Below are 22,498 nucleotides of genomic sequence, written 5' to 3'. Positions count from 1 at the left end.
ATCGCCTCTGCGTGCCGGCAGCACCGCCAGCTCCTCCCCCGAGCGCCCCTCCATGCCCCCGCACCGAGGCCCGACCCCGCTCCCAGCACACAGCCCGCTCCTCCCGGCCCCGCTCACCGGCCCGGCGCCGCCATGCCGCGCTGCCCCGGAAGTGCTCTCCGCCGCCACGAAGCACTTCCTGCCCCGGCCCTACCAACCGCCTGCGGCCTCACGTTGCTAAGGCCGGCCTGGGGGCGGCCCGGGGCCTGCAGGAGGGGGAGCGGCAGCTGCGGGGGTCCGCTGCCGGATTCCCCTCGGCTGGCGCCGGCGGCATGCAACTTGTCTTCTTCTCCTTCTCTGCCTTTTCCCTTTGCCCCCTTTTGCTTTCCTTTGCCTTTCTTTTCTTTTCCTTGCTACTCTTTTCTCTTCCTTTCCTTTTCTCTTTCTCTCTTCCCCTTCACATTTCCCTTTCTCTTTCCTTTCATTTCTTACTTTCTTCCCCTCCTCTCCCTTCCCTTCCCCTCCCCTCCCTTCCCTTTGCTTTCTGTCCACACTCAGTCTGCACATCTCCAATGGACATGCCTGGAGAAGATCACCTACGCAGGCAATAAATGCCTTGTGCTCTGCTTCACTGCTTTGTGCTCTTGAAAGACACTCATTTGTTTTGCCCTTTCCTAACCCCCAAGTATCAGGAGGGCCCGGCTGCCTTTGCTGCGGAGCCTTATCACCCCACAGTCTGAAGACTTGGGGGAAAAGCTCAGCAGCTACGTAGCTGCCAAGGCAAGATTTCATGCCCTGGCCTTCATACAGCCCGGCTCTCCCCGCTCTGCTCTGCGCTCCTGCCATCCCCTGCAGCCCCTGTGCTGCCACAAACACGAGCGCGGCTCGGGCCCAACGCCCTCCCTGCTGCACGCCCTCTCACGACCCCATGTGCTGCACCCACACCACTGCCCCAGCCCCGCAGCCCTCCTGCCCACAGCGCAGCCCCACGCACCGGGCTCGGCCCCAGCCCCCAGCAGCTGATGGAGGTGACTCAGCCCCCGCTGCATCCACACCCAAACCTAACACGCACTAACCGCTCCTCAATACTCCGTTTCCCTCCTTGGCAGCCAGCTCCTTGGCTGCACGCAGCCCGACAATCCGCTCTTTCCCCTCCAGCAGGGCAGTAGGCAGGCAGGCGGGCAGGCAGCAGAAGGCAGTGCCGTGTAGCACGCTGGACCCAGTGCACCGTGCAGGCTCCTTCGTGGAAGGAGGAAGACGCCGACGCGCCAAGCCAAAATGGCAGGCAGACACTCTTGACGTGCAGCCTCTCCTCTGCTCTCCTCTGCTCTCCTGTCCTCTCTCGGGCTCCGGCTCAGCAAGGTGCCCTCGCAGCACCCAGACGCTCAACACGCGGCGCTGCCCATGACGCGCTCAAAGCCATTGCAGCTGAAGCAGCGCAGCACGGCTCGCTGCCCTCCCGGCTCACGCCTGAGCTCTGGGCCCGAGGCGCGCTCACCTGCAGCCCTCCCGCTGCCCTCTCCTCCTGCCCCACTCCCAGCGCTGCTCTTCACACCAGCCCACCCGCACTTGAACTCCTCGCGGCTCAACGGGAGCCTGACGTGCAGGCCACGGCTGCCCGCAGCTGCAGCTGGCCTTCCCAGGGCAAGCAGGAACAGTCAGTGCTACACAAGGCTGAAAAAGCCACCAGGCAAGCTGGAGAGACAAGCTCAAGGGGCTGAGTGCAGGGACACCTTGCTTCCTCGCGCGCTGCTTCCTCTCCTTTTGTTGCTCTCAGGCCTCACAGAGCAAGCTGATGCTCACACGCTTCGCTAGCACTTACGCGTTGGCTGAAAGGCCACCACTTGGCAAGACCAACATGGAAACGCGGGAAAAGCAGCTCCATCTCCACGGAGGGACGTGAAGCCGGCCGGTTCATCGCCCTGCCACTGCCAGCCCAAGCCAGGCATGTTTGGACCAGCTACTGAAAGAGGCAGCACCAGGTGTAAAAGGTTGCTTTCCCTTTTATTTTAAACAAAGGGATTTGGGTTGCCTTTTGTAGATATGTCAACAGAAAATAAAATAGCCTGGATACCGCTCATGACCAACCACATGCGGTAAGTTCACCTCATCATCAACATTCTGAAACAGCTATCGAGCTGAAGGACCCTGAAGGAATGCGGCGTCCCCAGCTCTTGCCACACATGAAATCCCGCACAGGCAAAGTCCGATTTGTTTGTCACGCATCAGAAGCCCTTCCAGCTTCCTCAGTTCCTCTCCAATGTCCGGGCAAGGGAAAGCACGGCCACGTCACAAAACCAGACGTACAGTGCGCTGCCTTTGGAGCACCTCTCAGCAAGCATTCCCGCTGCTTCCTTTGGCCTTTGAGGCTTAGCGCTCAAGCCCTCACCGTTGCTTTTTGCTTTCCTTCTTGGCTTTCTTGCTTAGCTGTGCAGCACTTGCCTTTGGTTTCTTCACCGTCTCCCAAGTCTTAGACTCCAAGCCGTCCCAGTCCTACAGGAATCAATTCACAAACAGTCAGGGAACTTTCTGACAATTGCCTGACAGCTCGCTTTGGGAGCTCAAGACACCTGACTGGGCAGCTTTGGGTGCCACTGCTGCACACTGCCTTCCTGACATCAGGGCACAACAGAAACTCCACCTCTCTCTTGTTCCCCAAAATCCCACGGAAGCTACAGTCTACAGGCCTTGCCTGCAAGGCAGTCCCTGCACAGGGGGACGCCCTGCCTGCCACTCACAGCCCACACAAGCAGCAGCACCAGCAGCACCAGCAGCAGCACCACCATAAGATGAGCTTGCACCTCCAGGCTCCTTGCGTGCCACCAGGAACAGCACGCACGCCCAAGGAAGGACAGAACAAACTGCCGCACTCTCAGCAATGCCGCGGCGCGCTACCGTAGGCCACGGCTCCAGCTGCTTCCCTCCCAGCCCATTTCCTCAGCATTTCTATCAACCTCTATCAAACAGAGCGCTACTTACTGTCTCTGGGCACTTGGGAACTGGCAGGGTTATGGCCAGCACGCACACAAGCTGCAAAACGGCTCCAAAGAAGAGGCCGGAGCGCAGCACGTTCTCCATCAGCGTGGGCTCCGGGATCTCACGGGGCGAGAAATGCAGTTCAGCGGCCATAGCGCAGACAGCCTGCTGCTCTGCTGCTCTCCAGGAGGCTGCTTTCTACAAGGGGGAAACGAGAGCCATCATTCCATTCCTGCGCTCCGACGCTGTGACTTCCTGCTAGCAAAACCTCCCAGCCTGACTCACAGACGTGCTCTGAACATATCTTTGGTCTTCCGACCCAACCACAAGCAGGGACGCCAAACTTGCATTTCAGCAACAGCTGAACACGCAAGAATCAACTTCTCCCTGAGCTTGATCACACATGCACGACCACTGTCTCATGAACACTAACAACAAGAGTATTCATACCATCACTTGCACATTTGCATCTACCTGGCTACGTACGTGTTCACGGCCTTGCTGCTGCTGTGCCGGACGGCACCAAGCACAGCAATAAAGCACGCAGAAAGCCCATCTGCTCAGGACAGGGGGATGAGCTGGGCTCACGCCTAAGCACTGCTTACTGCAAAGGAAGGCACACCTACCTGGCAACGGCCACGCACGATGCTCGAGACACAGTCACACACTGTTCTCCTGAGGCCCAACGCAAGGTCGCAGCCACTCACACTCTGCTCCTCAACGGTCTGCAACACAAAAGTCACAAGCTGCAAATTCAATCCATCCAAGATGCCATCGGGCCTCCGTGCTCATGGCACTCGCACTCATGTCTTCGCACGATCAATCAGCTGTGTGCTTACCGAGTGAGCGCTGCTCACTTCCACCTGACACCAGCAATCCACCCCTAACTGTCAAGTATGAACAGGAACCTATGCCTAACACTAAAAGACTACAACTAACCTATGCCTAACTCGAACAGAAGAACAGGAACCTATGCCTAACACTAAAAGACTACGACTAACCTATGCCTAACTCAAGAACAGGAACCTATGCTTAACACTAAAAGACTACGAGTAACCTATGCCTAACTCTAAAACATGAACAATAACCTACTCCTAACACTAACACTAATCTTAACACTAAAATCAACAAGAAAAACAGGGACGGGGACATAACAGGGTGAAGATGGAGCTGGGGGCCCGCAGAATTGGCTCCAGAGGAGGAGCTGATGGAAACTAATGCCACCCAGCTAATGCTGGGGGCGGGGGCCGCGCAGCGGGTAGGGAGCCGAGCGCCTGGACCAGCGGCGGTGGGACGGCGCCGATGCGGGGCCTGGCACGGTGGTGTGGTGCCAGGCCAGCTGTGCCGCAGGCGGATCCACCTCCATGGGCTCATCCGGAGGTGGATCCACCTCCATGGGCTCATCCGGAGGTGGATCCACCTCCATGGGCTCATCCGGAGGTGGATCCACCTCCATGGGCTCATCCAGAGGTGGATCCACCTCCATGGGCTCCACGGAGGTGGTCACAGCGCTGGTCCAGGCGCGATGGAAACGCACTCTCTTTTCCTTCCTCCTCCGCTTGATCTTAAAGGCGGCCCCCCTCCTCCTCTTCGCTTCTGGGGCCCCCAGCTCTCCCTTCCTATTGGAAATTGGGCAAGCTTCGCCCCTCGCTCTCTTTGCTCCTGACATGGCTGCCAGAGCTCTCAGAGGCGAGTGCGTTGGCCGGGGCAGTGGTGACCAAGGTGACGGCTGTGATGCAGCGAAGGTTCTAAAATGGCAGCCGCACTGCTGGCCATGGCGTTCCACATAGCATGAGGAGGGGGCTGCAGGACAGGGCACGGGACGGCAGCTAGAAGGCACCCCCTGTGCCCAGCGGGCAGCCCTTCTCTCCGGCAAGCAAGAGGCCACACAGGAGCCGGCCCCGAGAAAAGGGCCCTCGGCCTCCTTCATCCTCTCCCTTCTTCCACACGGGAATCTCTTGGGGCTGGCACACGCAGCACACAGCACCATGTTCAGGGGCCTCCCGAGCCCAGCGCCAACAACAGCAGGCTCCAAAGCACACCTCACCACGCCTGCCTCCTGGCACACACAAGCTCCGCTTTCCACCTTAGCATCCAGCGCCTCTTCTTGCGCCTCACGGCTGGGGATTCAACCATTCCCTACCAGAAATACCGCCAGCTGCATTGTCATTACAATCACTCTGACTCCATTCCAAACCCGCGCACAATGCTGGCACACACACACGGGGCCACCCTGGCTCACCCATGCTTCGCGGGGACCCACACAACAGCATGAGCAAAGCACGCAGAAACGTGCCGCGCTCCAGACTGATGCCAGTCTGAAAATCTCCCTCTCCCTCCCCCCCAGCCTACTAAGGCAGCACTTCTCCCAAGCAACAAACACAATCACACACAACTGCAGCCCTGGCTCGGCCCGACAACGGACGTCGAGAGGAAGCACATCTTCACAAACCTTCTTCCAGCTCCGCACCCTCCGGCCAACACAGCACCCGGGCGCCTTGCTCCACTGCCCGCCCGGGCTTTGTGGCCACAACTAGGCCCTACGGGGCCTCCTCCTTCACACGCCCGAAACACCAACAAAGCTCCGCACTCGCACGGCCTTCCCTGAGAGGAAGCTGCCCCCCGGCCCCGCACCACTCGCCGGCGCCGCACGCATCGCCTCTGCGTGCCGGCAGCACCGCCAGCTCCTCCCCCGAGCGCCCCTCCATGCCCCCGCACCGAGGCCCGACCCCGCTCCCAGCACACAGCCCGCTCCTCCCGGCCCCGCTCACCGGCCCGGCGCCGCCATGCCGCGCTGCCCCGGAAGTGCTCTCCGCCGCCACGAAGCACTTCCTGCCCCGGCCCTACCAACCGCCTGCGGCCTCACGTTGCTAAGGCCGGCCTGGGGGCGGCCCGGGGCCTGCAGGAGGGGGAGCGGCAGCTGCGGGGGTCCGCTGCCGGATTCCCCTCGGCTGGCGCCGGCGGCATGCAACTTGTCTTCTTCTCCTTCTCTGCCTTTTCCCTTTGCCCCCTTTTGCTTTCCTTTGCCTTTCTTTTCTTTTCCTTGCTTCTCTTTTCTCTTCCTTTCCTTTTCTCTTTCTCTCTTCCCCTTCACATTTCCCTTTCTCTTTCCTTTCATTTCTTACTTTCTTCCCCTCCTCTCCCTTCCCTTCCCCTCCCCTCCCTTCCCTTTGCTTTCTGTCCACACTCAGTCTGCACATCTCCAATGGACATGCCTGGAGAAGATCACCTACGCAGGCAATAAATGCCTTGTGCTCTGCTTCACTGCTTTGTGCTCTTGAAAGACACTCATTTGTTTTGCCCTTTCCTAACCCCCAAGTATCAGGAGGGCCCGGCTGCCTTTGCTGCGGAGCCTTATCACCCCACAGTCTGAAGACTTGGGGGAAAAGCTCAGCAGCTACGTAGCTGCCAAGGCAAGATTTCATGCCCTGGCCTTCATACAGCCCGGCTCTCCCTGCTCTGCTCTGCGCTCCTGCCATCCCCTGCAGCCCCTGTGCTGCCACAAACACGAGCGCGGCTCGGGCCCAACGCCCTCCCTGCTGCACGCCCTCTCACGACCCCATGTGCTGCACCCACACCACTGCCCCAGCCCCGCAGCCCTCCTGCCCACAGCGCAGCCCCACGCACCGGGCTCGGCCCCAGCCCCCAGCAGCTGATGGAGGTGACTCAGCCCCCGCTGCATCCACACCCAAACCTAACACGCACTAACCGCTCCTCAATACTCCGTTTCCCTCCTTGGCAGCCAGCTCCTTGGCTGCACGCAGCCCGACAATCCGCTCTTTCCCCTCCAGCAGGGCAGTAGGCAGGCAGGCGGGCAGGCAGGCAGGCAGCAGAAGGCAGTGCCGTGTAGCACGCTGGACCCAGTGCACCGTGCAGGCTCCTTCGTGGAAGGAGGAAGACGCCGATGCGCCAAGCCAAAATGGCAGGCAGACACTCTTGACGTGCAGCCTCTCCTCTCCTCTCCTCTCCTCTCCTCTCCTCTCCTCTCCTCTCCTCTCCTCTCCTCTCCTCTCCTCTCCTCTCCTCTCCTCTCCTCTCCTCTCCTCTCCTCTCCTCTCCTCTCCTCTCCTCTCCTCTCCTCTCCTCTCCTCTCCTCTCCTCTCTCGGGCTCCGGCTCAGGAAGGTGCCCTCGCAGCACCCAGACGCTCAACACGCGGCGCTGCCCATGACGCGCTCAAAGCCATTGCAGCTGAAGCAGCGCAGCACGGCTCGCTGCCCTCCCGGCTCACGCCTGAGCTCTGGGCCCGAGGCGCGCTCACCTGCAGCCCTCCCGCTGCCCTCTCCTCCTGCCCCACTCCCAGCGCTGCTCTTCACACCAGCCCACCCGCACTTGAACTCCTCGCGGCTCAACGGGAGCCTGACGTGCAGGCCACGGCTGCCCGCAGCTGCAGCTGGCCTTCCCAGGGCAAGCAGGAACAGTCAGTGCTACACAAGGCTGAAAAAGCCACCAGGCAAGCTGGAGAGACAAGCTCAAGGGGCTGAGTGCAGGGACACCTTGCTTCCTCGCGCGCTGCTTCCTCTCCTTTTCTTGCTCTCAGGCCTCACAGAGCAAGCTGATGCTCACACGCTTCGCTAGCACTTACGCTTTGGCTGAAAGGCCACCACTTGGCAAGACCAACATGGAAACGCGGGAAAAGCAGCTCCATCTCCACGGAGGGACGTGAAGCCGGCCGGTTCATTGCCCTGCCACTGCCAGCCCAAGCCAGGCATGTTTGGACCAGCTACTGAAAGAGGCAGCACCAGGTGTAAAAGGTTGCTTTCCCTTTTATTTTAAACAAAGGGATTTGGGTTGCCTTTTGTAGATATGTCAACAGAAAATAAAATAGCCTGGATACCGCTCATGACCAACCACATGCGGTAAGTTCACCTCATCATCAACATTCTGAAACAGCTATCGAGCTGAAGGACCCTGAAGGAATGCGGCGTCCCCAGCTCTTGCCACACATGAAATCCCGCACAGGCAAAGTCCGATTTGTTTGTCACGCATCAGAACCCCTTCCAGCTTCCTCAGTTCCTCTCCAATGTCCGGGCAAGGGAAAGCACGGCCACGTCACAAAACCAGACGTACAGTGCGCTGCCTTTGGAGCACCTCTCAGCAAGCATTCCCGCTGCTTCCTTTGGCCTTTGAGGCTTAGCGCTCAAGCCCTCACCGTTGCTTTTTGCTTTCCTTCTTGGCTTTCTTGCTTAGCTGTGCAGCACTTGCCTTTGGTTTCTTCACCGTCTCCCAACTCTTAGACTCCAAGCCGTCCCAGTCCTACAGGAATCAATTCACAAACAGTCAGGGAACTTTCTGACAATTGCCTGACAGCTCGCTTTGGGAGCTCAAGACTCCTGACTGGGCAGCTTTGGGTGCCACTGCTGCACACTGCCTTCCTGACATCAGGGCACAACAGAAACTCCACCTCTCTCTTGTTCCCCAAAATCCCACGGAAGCTACAGTCTACAGGCCTTGCCTGCAAGGCAGTCCCTGCACAGGGGGACGCCCTGCCTGCCACTCACAGCCCACACAAGCAGCAGCACCAGCAGCACCAGCAGCAGCACCACCATAAGATGAGCTTGCACCTCCAGGCTCCTTGCGTGCCACCAGGAACAGCACGCACGCCCAAGGAAGGACAGAACAAACTGCCGCACTCTCAGCAATGCCGCGGCGCGCTACCGTAGGCCACGGCTCCAGCTGCTTCCCTCCCAGCCCATTTCCTCAGCATTTCTATCAACCTCTATCAAACAGAGCGCTACTTACTGTCTCTGGGCACTTGGGAACTGGCAGGGTTATGGCCAGCACGCACACAAGCTGCAAAACGGCTCCAAAGAAGAGGCCGGAGCGCAGCACGTTCTCCATCAGCGTGGGCTCAGGGATCTCACGGGGCGAGAAATGCAGTTCAGCGGCCATAGCGCAGACAGCCTGCTGCTCTGCTGCTCTCCAGGAGGCTGCTTTCTACAAGGGGGAAATGAGAGCCATCATTCCATTCCTGCGCTCCGACGCTGTGACTTCCTGCTAGCAAAACCTCCCAGCCTGACTCACAGACGTGCTCTGAACATATCTTTGGTCTTCCGACCCAACCACAAGCAGGGACGCCAAACTTGCATTTCAGCAACAGCTGAACACGCAAGAATCAACTTCTCCCTGAGCTTGATCACACACGCATGACCACTGTCTCATGAACACTAACAACAAGAGTATTCATACCATCACTTGCACATTTGCATCTACCTGGCTACGTACGTGTTCACGGCCTTGCTGCTGCTGTGCCGGACGGCACCAAGCACAGCAATAAAGCACGCAGAAAGCCCATCTGCTCAGGACAGGGGGATGAGCTGGGCTCACGCCTAAGCACTGCTTACTGCAAAGGAAGGCACACCTACCTGGCAACGGCCACGCACGATGCTCGAGACACAGTCACACACTGTTCTCCTGAGGCCCAACGCAAGGTCGCAGCCACTCACACTCTGCTCCTCAACGGTCTGCAACACAAAAGTCACAAGCTGCAAATTCAATCCATCCAAGATGCCATCGGGCCTCCGTGCTCACGGCACTCGCACTCATGTCTTCGCACGATCAATCAGCCGTGTGCTTACCGAGTGAGCGCTGCTCACTTCCACCTGACACCAGCAATCCACCCCTAACTGTCAAGTATGAACAGGAACCTATGCCTAACACTAAAAGACTACAACTAACCTATGCCTAACTCGAACAGAAGAACAGGAACCTATGCCTAACACTAAAAGACTACGACTAACCTATGCCTAACTCTAAAACATGAACAATAACCTACTCCTAACACTAACACTAAACTTAACACTAAAACCAACAAGAAAAACAACAACTAAACTAGAACTCCTGCAGCATTTAAATGGGAATTGGAGAACTTGGCTCCACAGGAGGCATGGAGGAGGAGCTGATGGAAACTAATGCCACCCAGCTAATGCTGGGGGCGGGGGCCGCGCAGCGGGTAGGGAGCTGAGCGCCTGGACCAGCGGCGGTGGGACGGCGCCGATGCGGGGCCTGGCACGGTGGTGTGGTGCCAGGCCAGCTGTGCCGCAGGCGGATCCACCTCCATGGGCTCATCCGGAGGTGGATCCACCTCCATGGGCTCATCCAGAGGTGGATCCACCTCCATGGGCTCCACGGAGGTGGTCACAGCGCTGGTCCAGGCGCGATGGAAACGCACTCTCTTTTCCTTCCTCCTCCGCTTGATCTTAAAGGCGGCCCCCCTCCTCCTCTTCGCTTCTGGGGCCCCCAGCTCTCCCTTCCTATTGGAAATTGGGCAAGCTTTGCCCCTCGCTCTCTTTGCTCCTGACATGGCTGCCAGAGCTCTCAGAGGCGAGTGCGTTGGCCGGGGCAGCGGTGACCAAGGTGACGGCTGTGATGCGGCGAAGGTTCTAAAATGGCAGCCGAACTGCTGGCAATGGCGTTCCACATAGCATGAGGAGGGGGATGCAGGACAGGGCACGGGACGGCAGCTAGAAAGCACCCCCTGTGCCCAGCGGGCAGCCCTTCTCTCCGGCAAGCAAGAGGCCACAGAGGAGCCGGCCCCGAGAAAAGGGCCCTCGGCCTCCTTCGCCCTCTCTCTCCTGCCACGTGGGAATCCCCTTCTGGGGCTGGGCCACACAGCACACAACACTCAGGGCACGCTCAGGGATCTCCTGAGGTCAGCGCAAACAACAGCGCGCTCCAGAGCAGACCTGACAGTGCCTGCCTGCGGGGAGACAGAAGCCCCAGCTTCCATTTCAGCACCCAGCGCCTCTTCCTGCGGCTCAAACAGTGAGCGTCTGGGCACTCAAACATTACTTACGTAATATTACGTAAATACATCCAAGGGAGTTCTCAACAAAACTTTCTGAGTCTCTGAGGGAATACGGTATAGGGAACAAGCTTCCTCAGCAAGGCTGTTTGTTACTCGCCTCGCTTATAAAGCCCTGCAGCCTACATCAGCGGGGGCAGCTTCTGCCAGCTCCCACACAGCTTCTCTGCTTTGCACTTTCTCTTGGCAGGGGACGAGGGAAAACCAGGCTAACAGGCAGACACCTGATGCGGGACGCAGGCTGCCGTGCCTGCCGAGAGCAGCGGGAGCGCTACGGCCGTGCGCAGGAAGCTTGGCTGCTGTGCTGAGACACGGCTGGGAAAGCACCTGCTCGCTCTTCTTGCCACCGTGGCTGCGTCCATACGGACCGAGCGGGGCTTTGTGCCAAACCAGCAAGAGCACAGCCTGCAGCGGCTGCGTGGGCCAACACGTTCACTGGGAGCTGCCCCCCACGGCACCCAGCTCGGCTCCTGACAGCACCTCTGATGCCGAACGCAGAACGGGAGCTTGCGCCAAATCAGCCCCAGCCTCTGCTCATACAACCAGAGAGCAGCCAAGGCTGGACAGCACCCACAAAGGCCACCGAGTCCAACTGTGACCAGCCCCACACACGAACGCTTGCTTCTAATGCAGCTCAAGGGTGGCATCCTATTGGCAACATAAAAACACACCAAGGCCTTCCCAACTTCAAGTGCTGCCAGCTACTCACACACACACACACACACACACACACACTGAAATCCCTGACGCCGCTGGCTCAGAGGACCAGCTCAGAGAAGCGTTTGCCTGGGACGGATGGGCTGAGACTGGATCGAATCCTGCCTTTGAATTGGGACGCTGGACACAGCCTCACTGTGCGCCCAAAGACTAAGAACAGTGCTACCAAAGCGGGCAGAGACGCCACGCGCGCTCCTCACTGCTTGCCGCTTTCACATCTCTCTCACCCGCCCTCCCTCCCACCAATCCATCAGGGCAGCCCTTCCCAAGCAACAAACAGAATCACACAGAACTTCAGCCCACACTCGTCCCGCTCACTGACATCCAGAGCCAGGGACAAACCTTCAGCCGTGCCTCCTCCTCCCCCACTCAAACAGAGCACCAGGCGCGTGGATCCACTCCTCGTCCAGCTTTGCTCGGCACAAATTCCAGCGGGGAGCCCTCATTCACACACCTGAAACACCAACGCACAACAGTGCATCAGAAAAGGCAATCAGAAAAGGAATCAGACTCCAGCCACGCTTTTCCGGCCGGCCGACGCCGCAGCCACAGGAGCCCATCGCCATCCTTGCCGCACCATCAGGCCCCGCCATCCGCAGCCTCCTGCCGGCGCACTCCGGGCCGAAAGCAAAACTCCACCGAGCGAGGCCAAAAGCCAAACTCGCCATCCGGACGGAGCCCCGCGCTTCCCCGCCGCCATCTCCAAGGACCACCGCCATGAAAACGACGCTCAGCGAGAGCGAGCGAGACGCCGGCTTCCCCGCCACGTCCAAACGAAGAGCGACGGCACCGGATCGCAGCGCGACGGCTCCCACCGCGCGACGGAGCGCGGCGCTGCCGCCGCCCGGGAGCCGCCCCGTTCGCCTCGGGCTGCGCCCCGGCACCCGCAGCCCTCGCGAGGCCGCGCGGCCCGCTAAGCCGCCAGCCGGGACCCGCCTCTGGCTGCCGGCGGCGCCGCCAGCTCCTCCCCCGACAGCCCCTCCATGCCCCCGCGCCGAGGCCCGACCCGGTTCCCGGCACGGAGCCCGCTCCTCCCGGCCCCGCTCACCGCTCCGAGCCGCGCCGCCCCGGAAGTGCTCTCCGCCAGCACGAAGCACTTCCGGCCCGGGCCCTAGCAACCGCCTGCGGCGTCACGTTGCTATGGGCGGCCTGCGGGCGGCCGGGGCCTGGGGGTGGAGTGGGACCGGATTCCTCTCGGATGGCGCCGGAGCCGCGCGACTTTTCTCCTTCTCTCCTTCTCCTTCCTCCCCCTTTTCCTTTCCCTTCTTTCTCTTCCCTTTCCTTTTCCTTTCTCTTCCTTTCTTCTCTTGGCTTTTCCTTTCCTTTTCTCTTCCTTCTCTTCCCCTTCACAGTGCCCTTTTCCTTCCCTTTCTTCCTTCCTTCCCCTCTGTTCCCCTCTCCTCCTCTCCCCTCCCTTCCCCTTTCTTTCTCTCCCCACTCTCTATCCAGCTCTCAAGTGGAGATGCCTCAATGTCAGTGCTTGATGGGCTGCTTCGGCCCAGTTCCATGACCAGCGGGGCGGAGGGATCCGCGGGTGCGGAAAAGGGAAACGGGAACCCAAAATGATTAAAAACAGTGGCAACGATCTGAGGTGCAACAAACTAATTTACTAAATATGGTATCAGCAAAATAGAATGAGAGCGAGAGAGAGAGAGAGTGTGTCTGAAAGGTGGATAGGCCTCACCACAGCGCTGAGCTGAGAACTGCAGTCCAGTTGAGCCCAGGAAGAAAAGCAGGCGCAGAAGCGCAGGCGAAGACGAGAACATCAGGGGACTTGGCCAGGAGCTGTGTGTCCTTGCTGACCGCAAAGCCCCCTGGGGAAACGTGGTTCTTCTCCTCCAGACAGGCACCCGCAACTTGAGCATCAGCAGCCAAACCCCCAGTGCATGACATGATGAGATGGTGTGCAATGCTGAGAACCCAAAGCACAAAACCATGACATTCCCCCCGTTATTCTACATCACTACATCATGCTTAATATATACAAACAAAACATTTCTGCAAGAAATCCCTGTTTTTCCCCTTAAATCTCGGGTTTTCTACCATAAATCCCCGTTTGTCCCCTTAAATCTCAGGTTCTTCCCCCTTAACTATGGCTTTTCCTGAGAGAAATTCCTGTTTTTCAATTAGGTCTTGGTTTTTTTTTTCCCCCAGAAATCCCTGTTTTTCCCATTAAATCTAGGCTTTTTCCACTTAAATATGGCTTTTCCTGCCAGAAATCCCTATTTTTCCCCTTCAATCTGGCTTTTTCTTCTAGAAATCCCTGTTTTTCCCCTTAAATATGGATTTTTCTGCCAGAAATCCCTGCTTTTCCCCCTAAATCTCGGGTTTTTCCCCTTAAATATGGATTTTTCTGCCAGAAATCCCTGTTGTGCCCCTCAAATCTGGGGTTTCTCCCATTAAATATGGCTTTTTCTGCTAGAAATCCCTGCTGTGCACCTTAAATACAGATTTTTTTGCTACAAATGCATGTTTTTTCCCTACAATCTGGGTTTTTGCTCTTAAATATGGCTTTTTCTCCTATAAATCCCTGTTTTTTCCCCTTAAATCTGGGGTTTTCTCCTAAATATCCCTGTTTTTCCATTAAATCTGGGTTTTTTCTTTTTAAATATGGTCTTTTTTGCTCGAAATCCCTGCTTTTCCCCTGAAATCTGGGGTTTTCTCCCCCAGAATCCCTGGTTTTCCATTTAATCTGGGGTTTTTTACCTTAAATATGGGGTTTTTTTCTGCTGGAAATCCCTGCTTGTCCCTTAAATCTGGGGTTTTTCCCCTTAAATATGGCTTTTTCTTCTAGAAATCCGTTTTTCCCCTCAAAACTGCAATTTTCTACCATAAAACCCTGCTTTTCTCCTTAAATCTGGGTTTTTCCCATTAAATCTGGGGTTTTCTACCATAAATCCCTGTTTTTCCCCTTAAATCTGGGGTCTTTTCCCATTAAATATGGCTTTTTCTCCCGGAAATCCCTGTTTCTCCCCTTAAATCTGGGGTTTTCTCCTAGAGATGCCTGTTTTTTCCCCTTAAATCTGGGGTTATTCCTTTGAAATATGGCTTTTTCTCTGAGAAATCCCTGCTTTTCCCATTGAATATGGCTTTTCCTGGAAGAAATCCCTGTTTTGCCCTTCAATCTGGGGTTTTCTACCATCAATCCCTGTTTTTCCATTAAATCTGGGCTATTTCTCATTAAATACGTCTTTTCCTCCTAGAAATCTGTTTTGTCTGTTACATCTGGGTTTTTCCTCTGAAATACGCCTTTTTCTCTTAGAAATCCCTGTTTTTCCCCTTAAATATGGCTTTTTCTGCCAGAAATCCCTGCTTTTCCATTAAAACTGGGGTTTTTCCATGAAATATGGCTTTTTCTGCCAGAAATCCCTGTTTTTCCCTTAAATCACGGGTTTTTCTGCTACAAATGCGTGTTTTTTCCTACAATCTGGATTTTTGCTCTTCCTGATTCTTTTGATCTTCCTGATCAGGAGGAGGAGGTTGATGAGGCCTTCCACAAACAGCTGGAAGCAGCGTCACGATCCCAGGCGCTGGTGCTTACGGGGGACTTCAATCATCCAGATATTTGCTGGAAAAGCAATGTGGCCAGGCATGCACGGTCCAGACGGTTCCTGCAATGTGTTGAAGACAACTTCCTGATGCAGGTGGTTGAGGAATCGACGAGGAGAGGGGTACTGCTGGACCTTAGTCTCACTAATAGAGAAGGGCTTGTCAGGGAAGTAAAGGTCGGGGGCAGCTTGGGTTGTAGTGACCACGAGATGGTGGAGTTCAAGATCCTGAGTGGAAGAAGTAAAGCAAAAAGTAGGATTGCTATCCTGGACTTTAGGAGAGCCAACTTCGATCTCTTTCGGGGCCTACTTGGAGCTGTCTCATGGGCTAGGGTGTTGGAAGGCAAGGGGGCCTGTGAGAGCTGGTCAGCATTTAAGCAGCTCTTCTTCCAAGCTCAGGATCGGTGCGTCCCTGTAAGGAAGAAATCGGGAAAGGGTGGCAGGAGACCTGTGTGGATGAGCAAGGAGCTCGTGCACAAACTCAAAGGAAAGAAGAAGGCCCACGAAATGTGGAAAAAGGGTCTGACTACTTGGGAAGAATACAGGAATGTCGTCAGGGTCTGCAGGGATGCGACAAGGAAGGCTAAAGCCCGCCTGGAATTAAATCTGGCAAAGGGGATAAAGGATAATAAAAAAGGTTTTTTCAAGTACATTAACAGTAAAAGGAAGACTAGGGAGAATGTGGCTCCCCTGCTAAGTGACGGGGGTGTTCTGGTAACGGGGGATGCTGAGAAGGCGGAGATACTGAATGCCTTCTTTGCTTCTGTCTTCAGTGAAAAAGCTCCCCCTCGGGAATCTGAGACCCTGGAGATCAGTGAGAGGATCTGGGGAATGGAAGACCCCCCTTCTGTCAGGGAAGAGGTGGTCCGGGAGCGCCTAGGCAACATCAATGTTCAGAAATCCATGGGACCCGATGGGATTCATCCACAGGTGCTGAAGGGGCTGGCAGAGGTGATTGCTGAACCGCTTTCGGTCATCTTTGAGAAGTCTTGGAAGACGGGGAAGGTGCCTGAAGACTGGAAGATAGCCAACGTCACCCCGGTCTTCAAAAAAGGCAAGAAGGAAGACCCAGGCAATTATAGGCCAGTCAGCCTCACCTCTGTCCCTGGAAAGGTGATGGAACAGCTTGTACTGGATGTCATCTCCAGACAACTGGAAGAAGAGGAGGTTATCAGGAGTAGTCAGCACGGGTTCACAAGGGGGAGGTCGTGCTTGACCAACCTGGTAGCCTTCTATGATGTTGTCTCTGGCTGGGTGGATAGTGGGAGAGCAGTGGATGTAGTCTACCTTGATTTCAGCAAGGCATTTGATACTGTCCCCCATGACATCCTTATAACAAAGCTGAGGAAGTGTGGGATAGATGAGTGGACAGTGAGGTGGGTTGAGAACTGGCTGACTGGCAGAGCACAGAGGGTCGTTGTTGGTGGTGCAGAGTCCAGTTGGAGGCCTGTAACCAGCGGTGTTCCTCAGGGGTCTGTGCTGGGTCCGGTCTTGTTCAACATCTTCATCAATGACCTTGATGAGGGGATAATGGCCACCCTCAGCAGGTTTGCTGATGATACGAAGTTGGGAGGATTGGCTGACAGCCTGAAGGCTGTGCTGCCATTCAGCAAGACCTGGTCAGGCTGAGAGCTGGGCAGAAAAAAACCGGATGAGGTTTAACAAAAGCAAGTGTAGAGTCTTGCATCTGGGGAGGAATAATTCCATGCAGCGGTACAGGTTGGGGGATGAGCTGCTGGAGGGGAGCTCTGCGGAAAGGGACCTGGGTGTCCTGGTGGATGACAGGTCGGCCATGAGCCAGCAGTGTGCCCTTGTGGCCAAGAGGGCCAATGGCTTACTGGGGTGCATTGCACAGAGCGTGGCCAGCAGGTCGAGGGAGGTGATCCTCCCCCTCTACTCTGCCCTGGTAAGGCCTCATCTGGAGCACTGCGTGCAGTTCTGGGCTCCCCAGTACAAAACAGACAGGGATCTCTTGGAAAGAGTCCAGCGGAGGGCCACGAAGATGGTGAGGGGCCTGGAGCATCTCTGCTATGAGGAAAGGCTGAGTGAAATGGGTCTGTTCAGCCTTGAGAAAAGGAGACTGAGAGGGGACCTGATCCAGGTCTATAAATATCTAAGGTGTGGGGGGCAGAATGGCGAGGCCGGACTCTTTTCAGTGGTGAGTGGAGACAGGACAAGGGGAAACGGCCGGAAACTGGAGCATAGGAAGTTCCGCACAAATGTATGAAGGAACCAATGTGCACAAGAACTTCTGTACAGTGAGGTGACGGAGCACTGGAACAGGCTGCCCAGGGAGGTGGTGGAGTCTCCTTCTCTGGAGATGTTCAAGACCTGCCTGGATGCCAACCTGTGCTACCTGGTGTAGGGAACCTGCTTTGGCAGAGGGGTTGGACTCGATGATCTCTGGAGGTCCCTTCCAACCCCTACAATCGTGAGATTCTGTCATTCTGTGACGTACCCCTATGGGAACATGGGAATGTGGTGATGGTGTGGGGTCAGGCTTTCTTTTCAGATTGTATCAGATGAAATCACTTCTAATGCAGAAGTGCTGGTTGGCATCTGGACATGAATGCCAAAAATATGTGGGTCAAAAATAGAATTTCTAGGGATCGCTTTTTCCTACAAATTCTCATCCTGCTCACCATGACTAAGGAGTGCTTGCTGAAGTCTGAACAGCTGTATGACCTGAGAGGAAAAGGGATTCACTGCTGCTTAGTGAAGGATAAGCGGAGCTCACCACAACTTTCTCTCTAAATTGGAGAGGTGTGGATTTGAAGGCTGGACTTTTCGATGGATTAGGAATTGGCTGGTCAGGTGCAGCCAAAGGTTGTGGTCAATGGTTCTGTGTCAGGGTGGAGACCGATCACAAGTGGCATCCCTGAAGGGTCAGTCTTGCCATGGATGCTCTTCAACGTCTTCATCAACCATGCAGATGATGGTATTGAGTGCACCCTCAGCAAGTTTAAAAATGACACCAAGCTGAGCGGTGCAGTCGATCCATGGAGGGAAGGGAAGCCATCCAGAGGGACCTGGACAGGCTGCAGAAGTGGGCCCATGTGAACCTGATGAGGTTAAAAAAGGCTGAGTGCAAGGTGCTGCATTTCATCTGGGACAATGCAAGGTGTTTATACAGACCTGGAGAAGGACCTCTTGAGAGCAGCCCTGTGGAGAAAGTCTTGGGGGTCCTGCTGGATGAGAAGCTGGACATGAGTCAGCTGTGTGCGCCTGCAGCCCAGAAGGCCAGTTGTGTTCTGGGCTGCATTAAGAAAGGGAGCCAGCAGGGAGAGGGAGGTGATTGTCCCCTTCTACTCAGCTCTTGTGGGGCCCCATCTGCAGCTCTGTGTCCAGGCCTGGGGCCCACAGCACAGGAAGGACATGGAGCTCTGGGGGCGGGTCCAGAGGAGGGCCACTAACATGATCAGGGGGCTGGAGCAGCTCTGCTAGGAAGAAAGGCTGAGGGAACTGGGCTTGTTAAGCTTGGGGAAGAGAAGGCTGCAGGAAGACCTCATTGTGGCCTTTCAGTACTTGAAAGGAGCTTACAAAGAGGAGGGAGGACAGCTGTTTATGATGGTGGATAGTGACAGAACAAGGGGGAATGGTTTTAAACTGAGACTGGGGAGGTTTATGTTAGATACTAAAAGTAAGTTTTTCACTGAGAGGGTGATGACCCTATATTCTATGATAACATAGTCATGTTGAGGAAAAGACTGTGAATCATTTGTTGAGACAGATGAGAAGACGATCCCTGCTGAAATTTGTCCATGACATCATTTTCCTCACTGCATCCTTGAGCTCCTGGTTCCGCATGCTGTAGATGAGGGGGTTTAGTGTTGGAGGCACCACTGAGTACAGAAATGAAACCACCAGGTCCAGGGATGGGGAAGAGATGGATGGGGGCTTCATGTAGGCCAGAAAGTCAGTGCTGACAAAGAGGGAGACCACAGTGAGGTGAGGGAGGCATGTGGAGAAGGCTTTGTGTCGTCCCTGCTCAGAGGGCATCCTCAGCACAACCCTGAACATCTGCACATAGGACACAACAATGAATATAAAACATCCAAGTATGGCAAGAACACTAACCTCAATAAATACAGTTTCCCTGTAGTAATCTGATGCTGAGCAGGAGAGCTGGAGGATCTGGGGGATTTCACAGAAGAACTGATCCACAGCATTGCCATGGCACAGTGGCTGAGAAAATGTATTGGCAGTGTGCAACAGAGCAAAGAGAGCCCCAGTGCCCCAGGCAGCTGCTGCCATGGTGGCACAAGCTCTGCTGTCCATCAAGGTCCCGTAGTGCAGGGGCTTGCAGATGGCAACGTAGCGGTCATAGGACATGATGGTGAGGATGCAATACTCTGCTGAGAACAAAAACAAAAAGAAAAAGACCTGTGCAGCACATCCTTCATAGGAGATGTGCCTGGTGTCCCAGAGGGCATTGGCCATGGCTTTGGGGAGAGTGGTGGAGATGCAGCCCAGGTCGAGGAGGGCGAGGTTGAGGAGGAAGAAGTACATGGGGGTGTGCAGGCGGTGGTGGCAGGCTACGGCTGTGCTGATGAGGCCGTTGCCCAGGAGGGCAGCCAGGTAGATGCCCAGCAAGAGCCAGAAGTGCAGGAGCTGCAGCTGCCGCGTGTCTGCCAACGCCAGGAGGAGGAACTGGCTGATGGAGCTGCTGTTGGGCATCTGCTGCCTGTGACACAGTCACCTGTCTGAGGAGGGAAAACCAGGAAAATGTTATTTCATTCCTCCCCAGGCAAACCCTACTCTGTGTCTTCTGAAACCTCCCAGAGTGCCTCCCTCCCTTCTGCCAGATCTTTTCTGCTACATGCCTTGAGCTCTGGTTGCTGTTGGCTGATGTTTCCACGCTGCACAAGGAGCTCTGTTGCAGGCTGTGGATGAGTCAGGCTTGCTCGGCAGCAATAAAGCAATCGAAATACAGAGTGATCTCAGATTCAAAACCTGAGATATCAAGGAGCTTCCCACAACTTTCTCCAAACTGGTCAGCAGTGCTCTGTGGATATTGTTCTATTTTTTCTAGTTGCCCCAGCACTCATGAGGAATGTTTTTAAGGTAGAAATCCTCTTGATCACTTTGAGACACTTTAAATGAATCTTTTTAGATCAGGGAGGCAAAGGCCATACCCCTCACTTCCAAGTGATCAGTGCCATATCTGTGTTTGTATCACTGGAGGATGGTCACACTCAGGAGTTACCCTGACAAGACTCTGGGTGCTGGTAAGAGCAGAGCAATCCCAGTTAGATGGGCAGAACTCAAAGTCTCTTGATTTGCTCACTGTTCCAGAGGAGGATCTCAGCTCTCTCTACCTCATCAGGGACACTGCCATCCAGCAACATTTCCTTGGCCTTAACACCCAGGCATCGTCTCCATGGTACTGCTGGATAACACAGAACCGCCATGGCAGAGCTGCACCCTTGTCTAGGTTTGACTGCAGCCCAGGAGGAGCCACAGGAGCAGAGTCAAAAGCCAAAAGCATGGGGTGTCTTAGAAAGAGTCATCTCATTCCTAGCCCTAAAGACAGTGTTTATCAGAGGGTGTCTAAGCTCCACTTGAATCCCCATCCCACACCTTGCTGAGTCCTAATGCAACTCTTAATCAAGTTCTCATGACACTAGGAACGGATGCCCAGGGTGACAGTGAAAATTGACAAAAGAGTTGCTGCAGGGAAGGTATCTGCACTGCAGGGATGGCAGTGAGGTGACCATTTCCCCCACCCAGGCTTTGCAGTCAGCACTCTCCTCTCCCTGCCTGCCCCTATCTCTGCTGCTTGCAGCTGTCGCTGCCTGCAGCTGCTTCTCGGCCCCCACATCCCTTCCCTGGAGCTCACAGAGCACATCCCAGCCACTTTCTGCCCAGCTCTGCCCTACAGTCCCCTACTGGCCCAGGGCCATCTTGGTGTGAGCTGGTGCCCAGGGCCAGGTCACGCAGACCCTGGTGACACTGGACATACAGCAATGGTCATTTGTATGCATGGAGAAGCATTAAAGAAATTTTGCTGTGTGTCCTGGTAACCCTCGTTAAATGTGATGACACAGGATGCTTAGTCTCTTCTCTGAAATCACCACCTCTATTTCTATTCCCACAACGGCAAGTGAAAAGAGAAAGCATAGGCTTATTATTCTTCCTCTTGCAAAGCACCCTTAGAAAAACCCGGTGCAGTACAGCTGTGATCCCCCTGCCCAGTCAGCAGCTGTGGCAGCAGAAGGCCCCTGCCCTGCCCTGCCCTGCCCTGCCGGGGGGCTCCTTCCCCCCACACATCTCCCCACAGCGCCCTGGGCAGCTCCCCGGGCAGGCTGAGTGCTGAGCCTGGCAGGCAGCACAGTCCCTGCCCTGGCACACAGCCCCTGGGGCACAGCAGGGACCTGTTCTGCAGGACAGCCCTGGGCACCCGGCTGCAGCCCCGGCTGCACAGCCTGCAGCCGTCCTGGGACACGCAGCCCTCAGGGCTGTGCTCTGATGCTGCAGCACAGAAGCCCTCATCTGGAGCAGATCTTAATCCACAATGCAGCCTGACCTGCAATGCGATGTTCCCAGTATAGTGATCCCTGCAGTAAAATCCACTACATTGGCAGCAGCAAGAGACTTGCCTTCTCAAGGGCTGTGAGCAATGCTCCTCCAGTGAGCTCACAGGATAATGTGACACATAGTCCGTGAGATCTCTTTCATCTGTCCTGTCACCTGCAGATCATTCTCCCAGCTCCAGCTCTGCTGCGTTCTGCACAGGAGCTGCTCCTGGGCACAACTGTCTCTCTGCAGTGCTGCCCACTTCTATAAGCTCCTTGTTTCCCAGGAGCCCAGAGCAGCTCAGCAGACGAGGATGTGATTTCCTACTCTCCCTGGAGATACCCATGTTTCTCCTGACCTGTCAGCTCTTGCAAGGCATCAGGGTCGTCTCTGCAGAACATATTTCAAAGTCAGCTCAATTGATCAACATATCCTTTGGATTCCAAAAGCACGGTTGTTCCTACAAGAAGAATTTTGACCATAAGAGAAACAAATGGCAAATCTGGAAACCTCCTCTCGTGACCTGTAAGTGCTGCAATAGCATTAAAGAATCACAGCACGTCTTAGGTTGGAGGGGGCTTTAAAGACAACCTAGTTCCAAGCCCTCAGCCATGGGCCAACCACCAGATCAGGCTGCCCAGCATCCCATCCATTCCAACCTTGAATGCCTCCAGGGATGTTCACCCACAGCCTCTTTTGGCAACATTTTCCTGTGCCTGTGTGTAAAAAATGTCTTTTTAACATCTAACCTCAGTCTCCCCTTTCAAATTCAAAAGGCACTTCCATTTGTTCTGATTCTATCAGGCCATCTCACCGTAACTCAGGGGTTATTCATCCCATCTGCTGGTGGAAACCCTGGGGCTGAAATGGGATCAGTTCCTCACAGAACCATGGGAGCCAGGAGTCCTCTTAGCTGAGTTCAGATGTGCACAGTGAGGTGTCTGTGTGGGAGCCCCTCAT

At 55.6% G+C, this 22,498-nt stretch overlaps 4 protein-coding genes and 1 long non-coding RNA gene across 5 annotated transcripts in view; all 5 read right to left on the bottom strand.

Moving 5' to 3' along the window:
• LOC125686140 (uncharacterized) overlaps nucleotides 1–12,550 on the bottom strand; it is a 58,152-nt gene extending 45,602 nt beyond the window's left edge. The window contains exons 1-3 of the mRNA XM_048929826.1: nucleotides 12,523–12,550; nucleotides 3,582–3,680; nucleotides 2,959–3,153 (exon numbers count right to left, since the gene is read on the bottom strand). Of these exons, the coding sequence (XP_048785783.1) occupies nucleotides 2,959–3,108 (150 nt within the window). The 5' untranslated portion in view covers nucleotides 3,109–3,153; nucleotides 3,582–3,680; nucleotides 12,523–12,550. The remainder of the gene's footprint in view (nucleotides 1–2,958; nucleotides 3,154–3,581; nucleotides 3,681–12,522) is intronic.
• On the bottom strand, nucleotides 3,706–5,385 carry LOC125686150 (uncharacterized). The gene is made up of 2 exons (XM_048929865.1): nucleotides 4,406–5,385; nucleotides 3,706–4,375 (listed from the first exon to the last, which is right to left on the bottom strand). The coding sequence occupies exons 1-2, from the start codon at nucleotides 4,943–4,945 to the stop codon at nucleotides 4,184–4,186; spliced, it is 732 nt and encodes a 243-aa protein (XP_048785822.1). The 5' UTR covers nucleotides 4,946–5,385; the 3' UTR covers nucleotides 3,706–4,183.
• The window catches only part of LOC125686144 (uncharacterized), a 118,873-nt gene continuing 104,091 nt past the window's right edge, over nucleotides 7,717–22,498 (bottom strand). The window contains exons 6-7 of the mRNA XM_048929840.1: nucleotides 8,696–8,890; nucleotides 7,717–8,209 (exon numbers count right to left, since the gene is read on the bottom strand). Coding sequence (XP_048785797.1) covers nucleotides 8,102–8,209; nucleotides 8,696–8,890 — 303 coding nt within the window. The 3' untranslated portion in view covers nucleotides 7,717–8,101. The remainder of the gene's footprint in view (nucleotides 8,210–8,695; nucleotides 8,891–22,498) is intronic.
• On the bottom strand, nucleotides 8,904–12,340 carry LOC125686171 (uncharacterized). Its single transcript, XR_007373688.1, has 3 exons — nucleotides 12,052–12,340; nucleotides 11,817–11,928; nucleotides 8,904–9,417 (listed from the first exon to the last, which is right to left on the bottom strand). It is a non-coding gene; the product is annotated as an uncharacterized LOC125686171 (long non-coding RNA).
• Nucleotides 18,737–19,699, bottom strand: LOC125686134 (olfactory receptor 14J1-like). The gene has a single exon (XM_048929821.1). It carries the CDS (start codon nucleotides 19,697–19,699, stop codon nucleotides 18,737–18,739), a length of 963 nt encoding a protein of 320 aa, XP_048785778.1.

The sequence above is a fragment of the Lagopus muta genome, chromosome 32 (genome assembly GCF_023343835.1).
Source record: "Lagopus muta isolate bLagMut1 chromosome 32, bLagMut1 primary, whole genome shotgun sequence".
Lineage (NCBI taxonomy): Eukaryota > Metazoa > Chordata > Aves > Galliformes > Phasianidae > Lagopus > Lagopus muta.
The sequence above is the reverse complement of the archived record's forward strand: the minus strand, read 5'-3'. Positions and strand labels throughout refer to the sequence as shown.

Bases quoted from the DNA above. Each gene is read 5' to 3' on its own strand.
- LOC125686134 (XM_048929821.1), bottom strand. From the start codon at position 19,699: ATGCCCAACAGCAGCTCCATCAGCCAGTTCCTCCTCCTGGCGTTGGCA.
- LOC125686150 (XM_048929865.1), bottom strand. From the start codon at position 4,945: ATGGTGCTGTGTGCTGCGTGTGCCAGCCCCAAGAGATTCCCGTGTGGA. The intron at 4,376-4,405 runs GTGGATCCACCT...GAGCCCATGGAG, and splicing joins CTCTGGATGAGCCCATGGAG to GTGGATCCACCTCCGGATGA.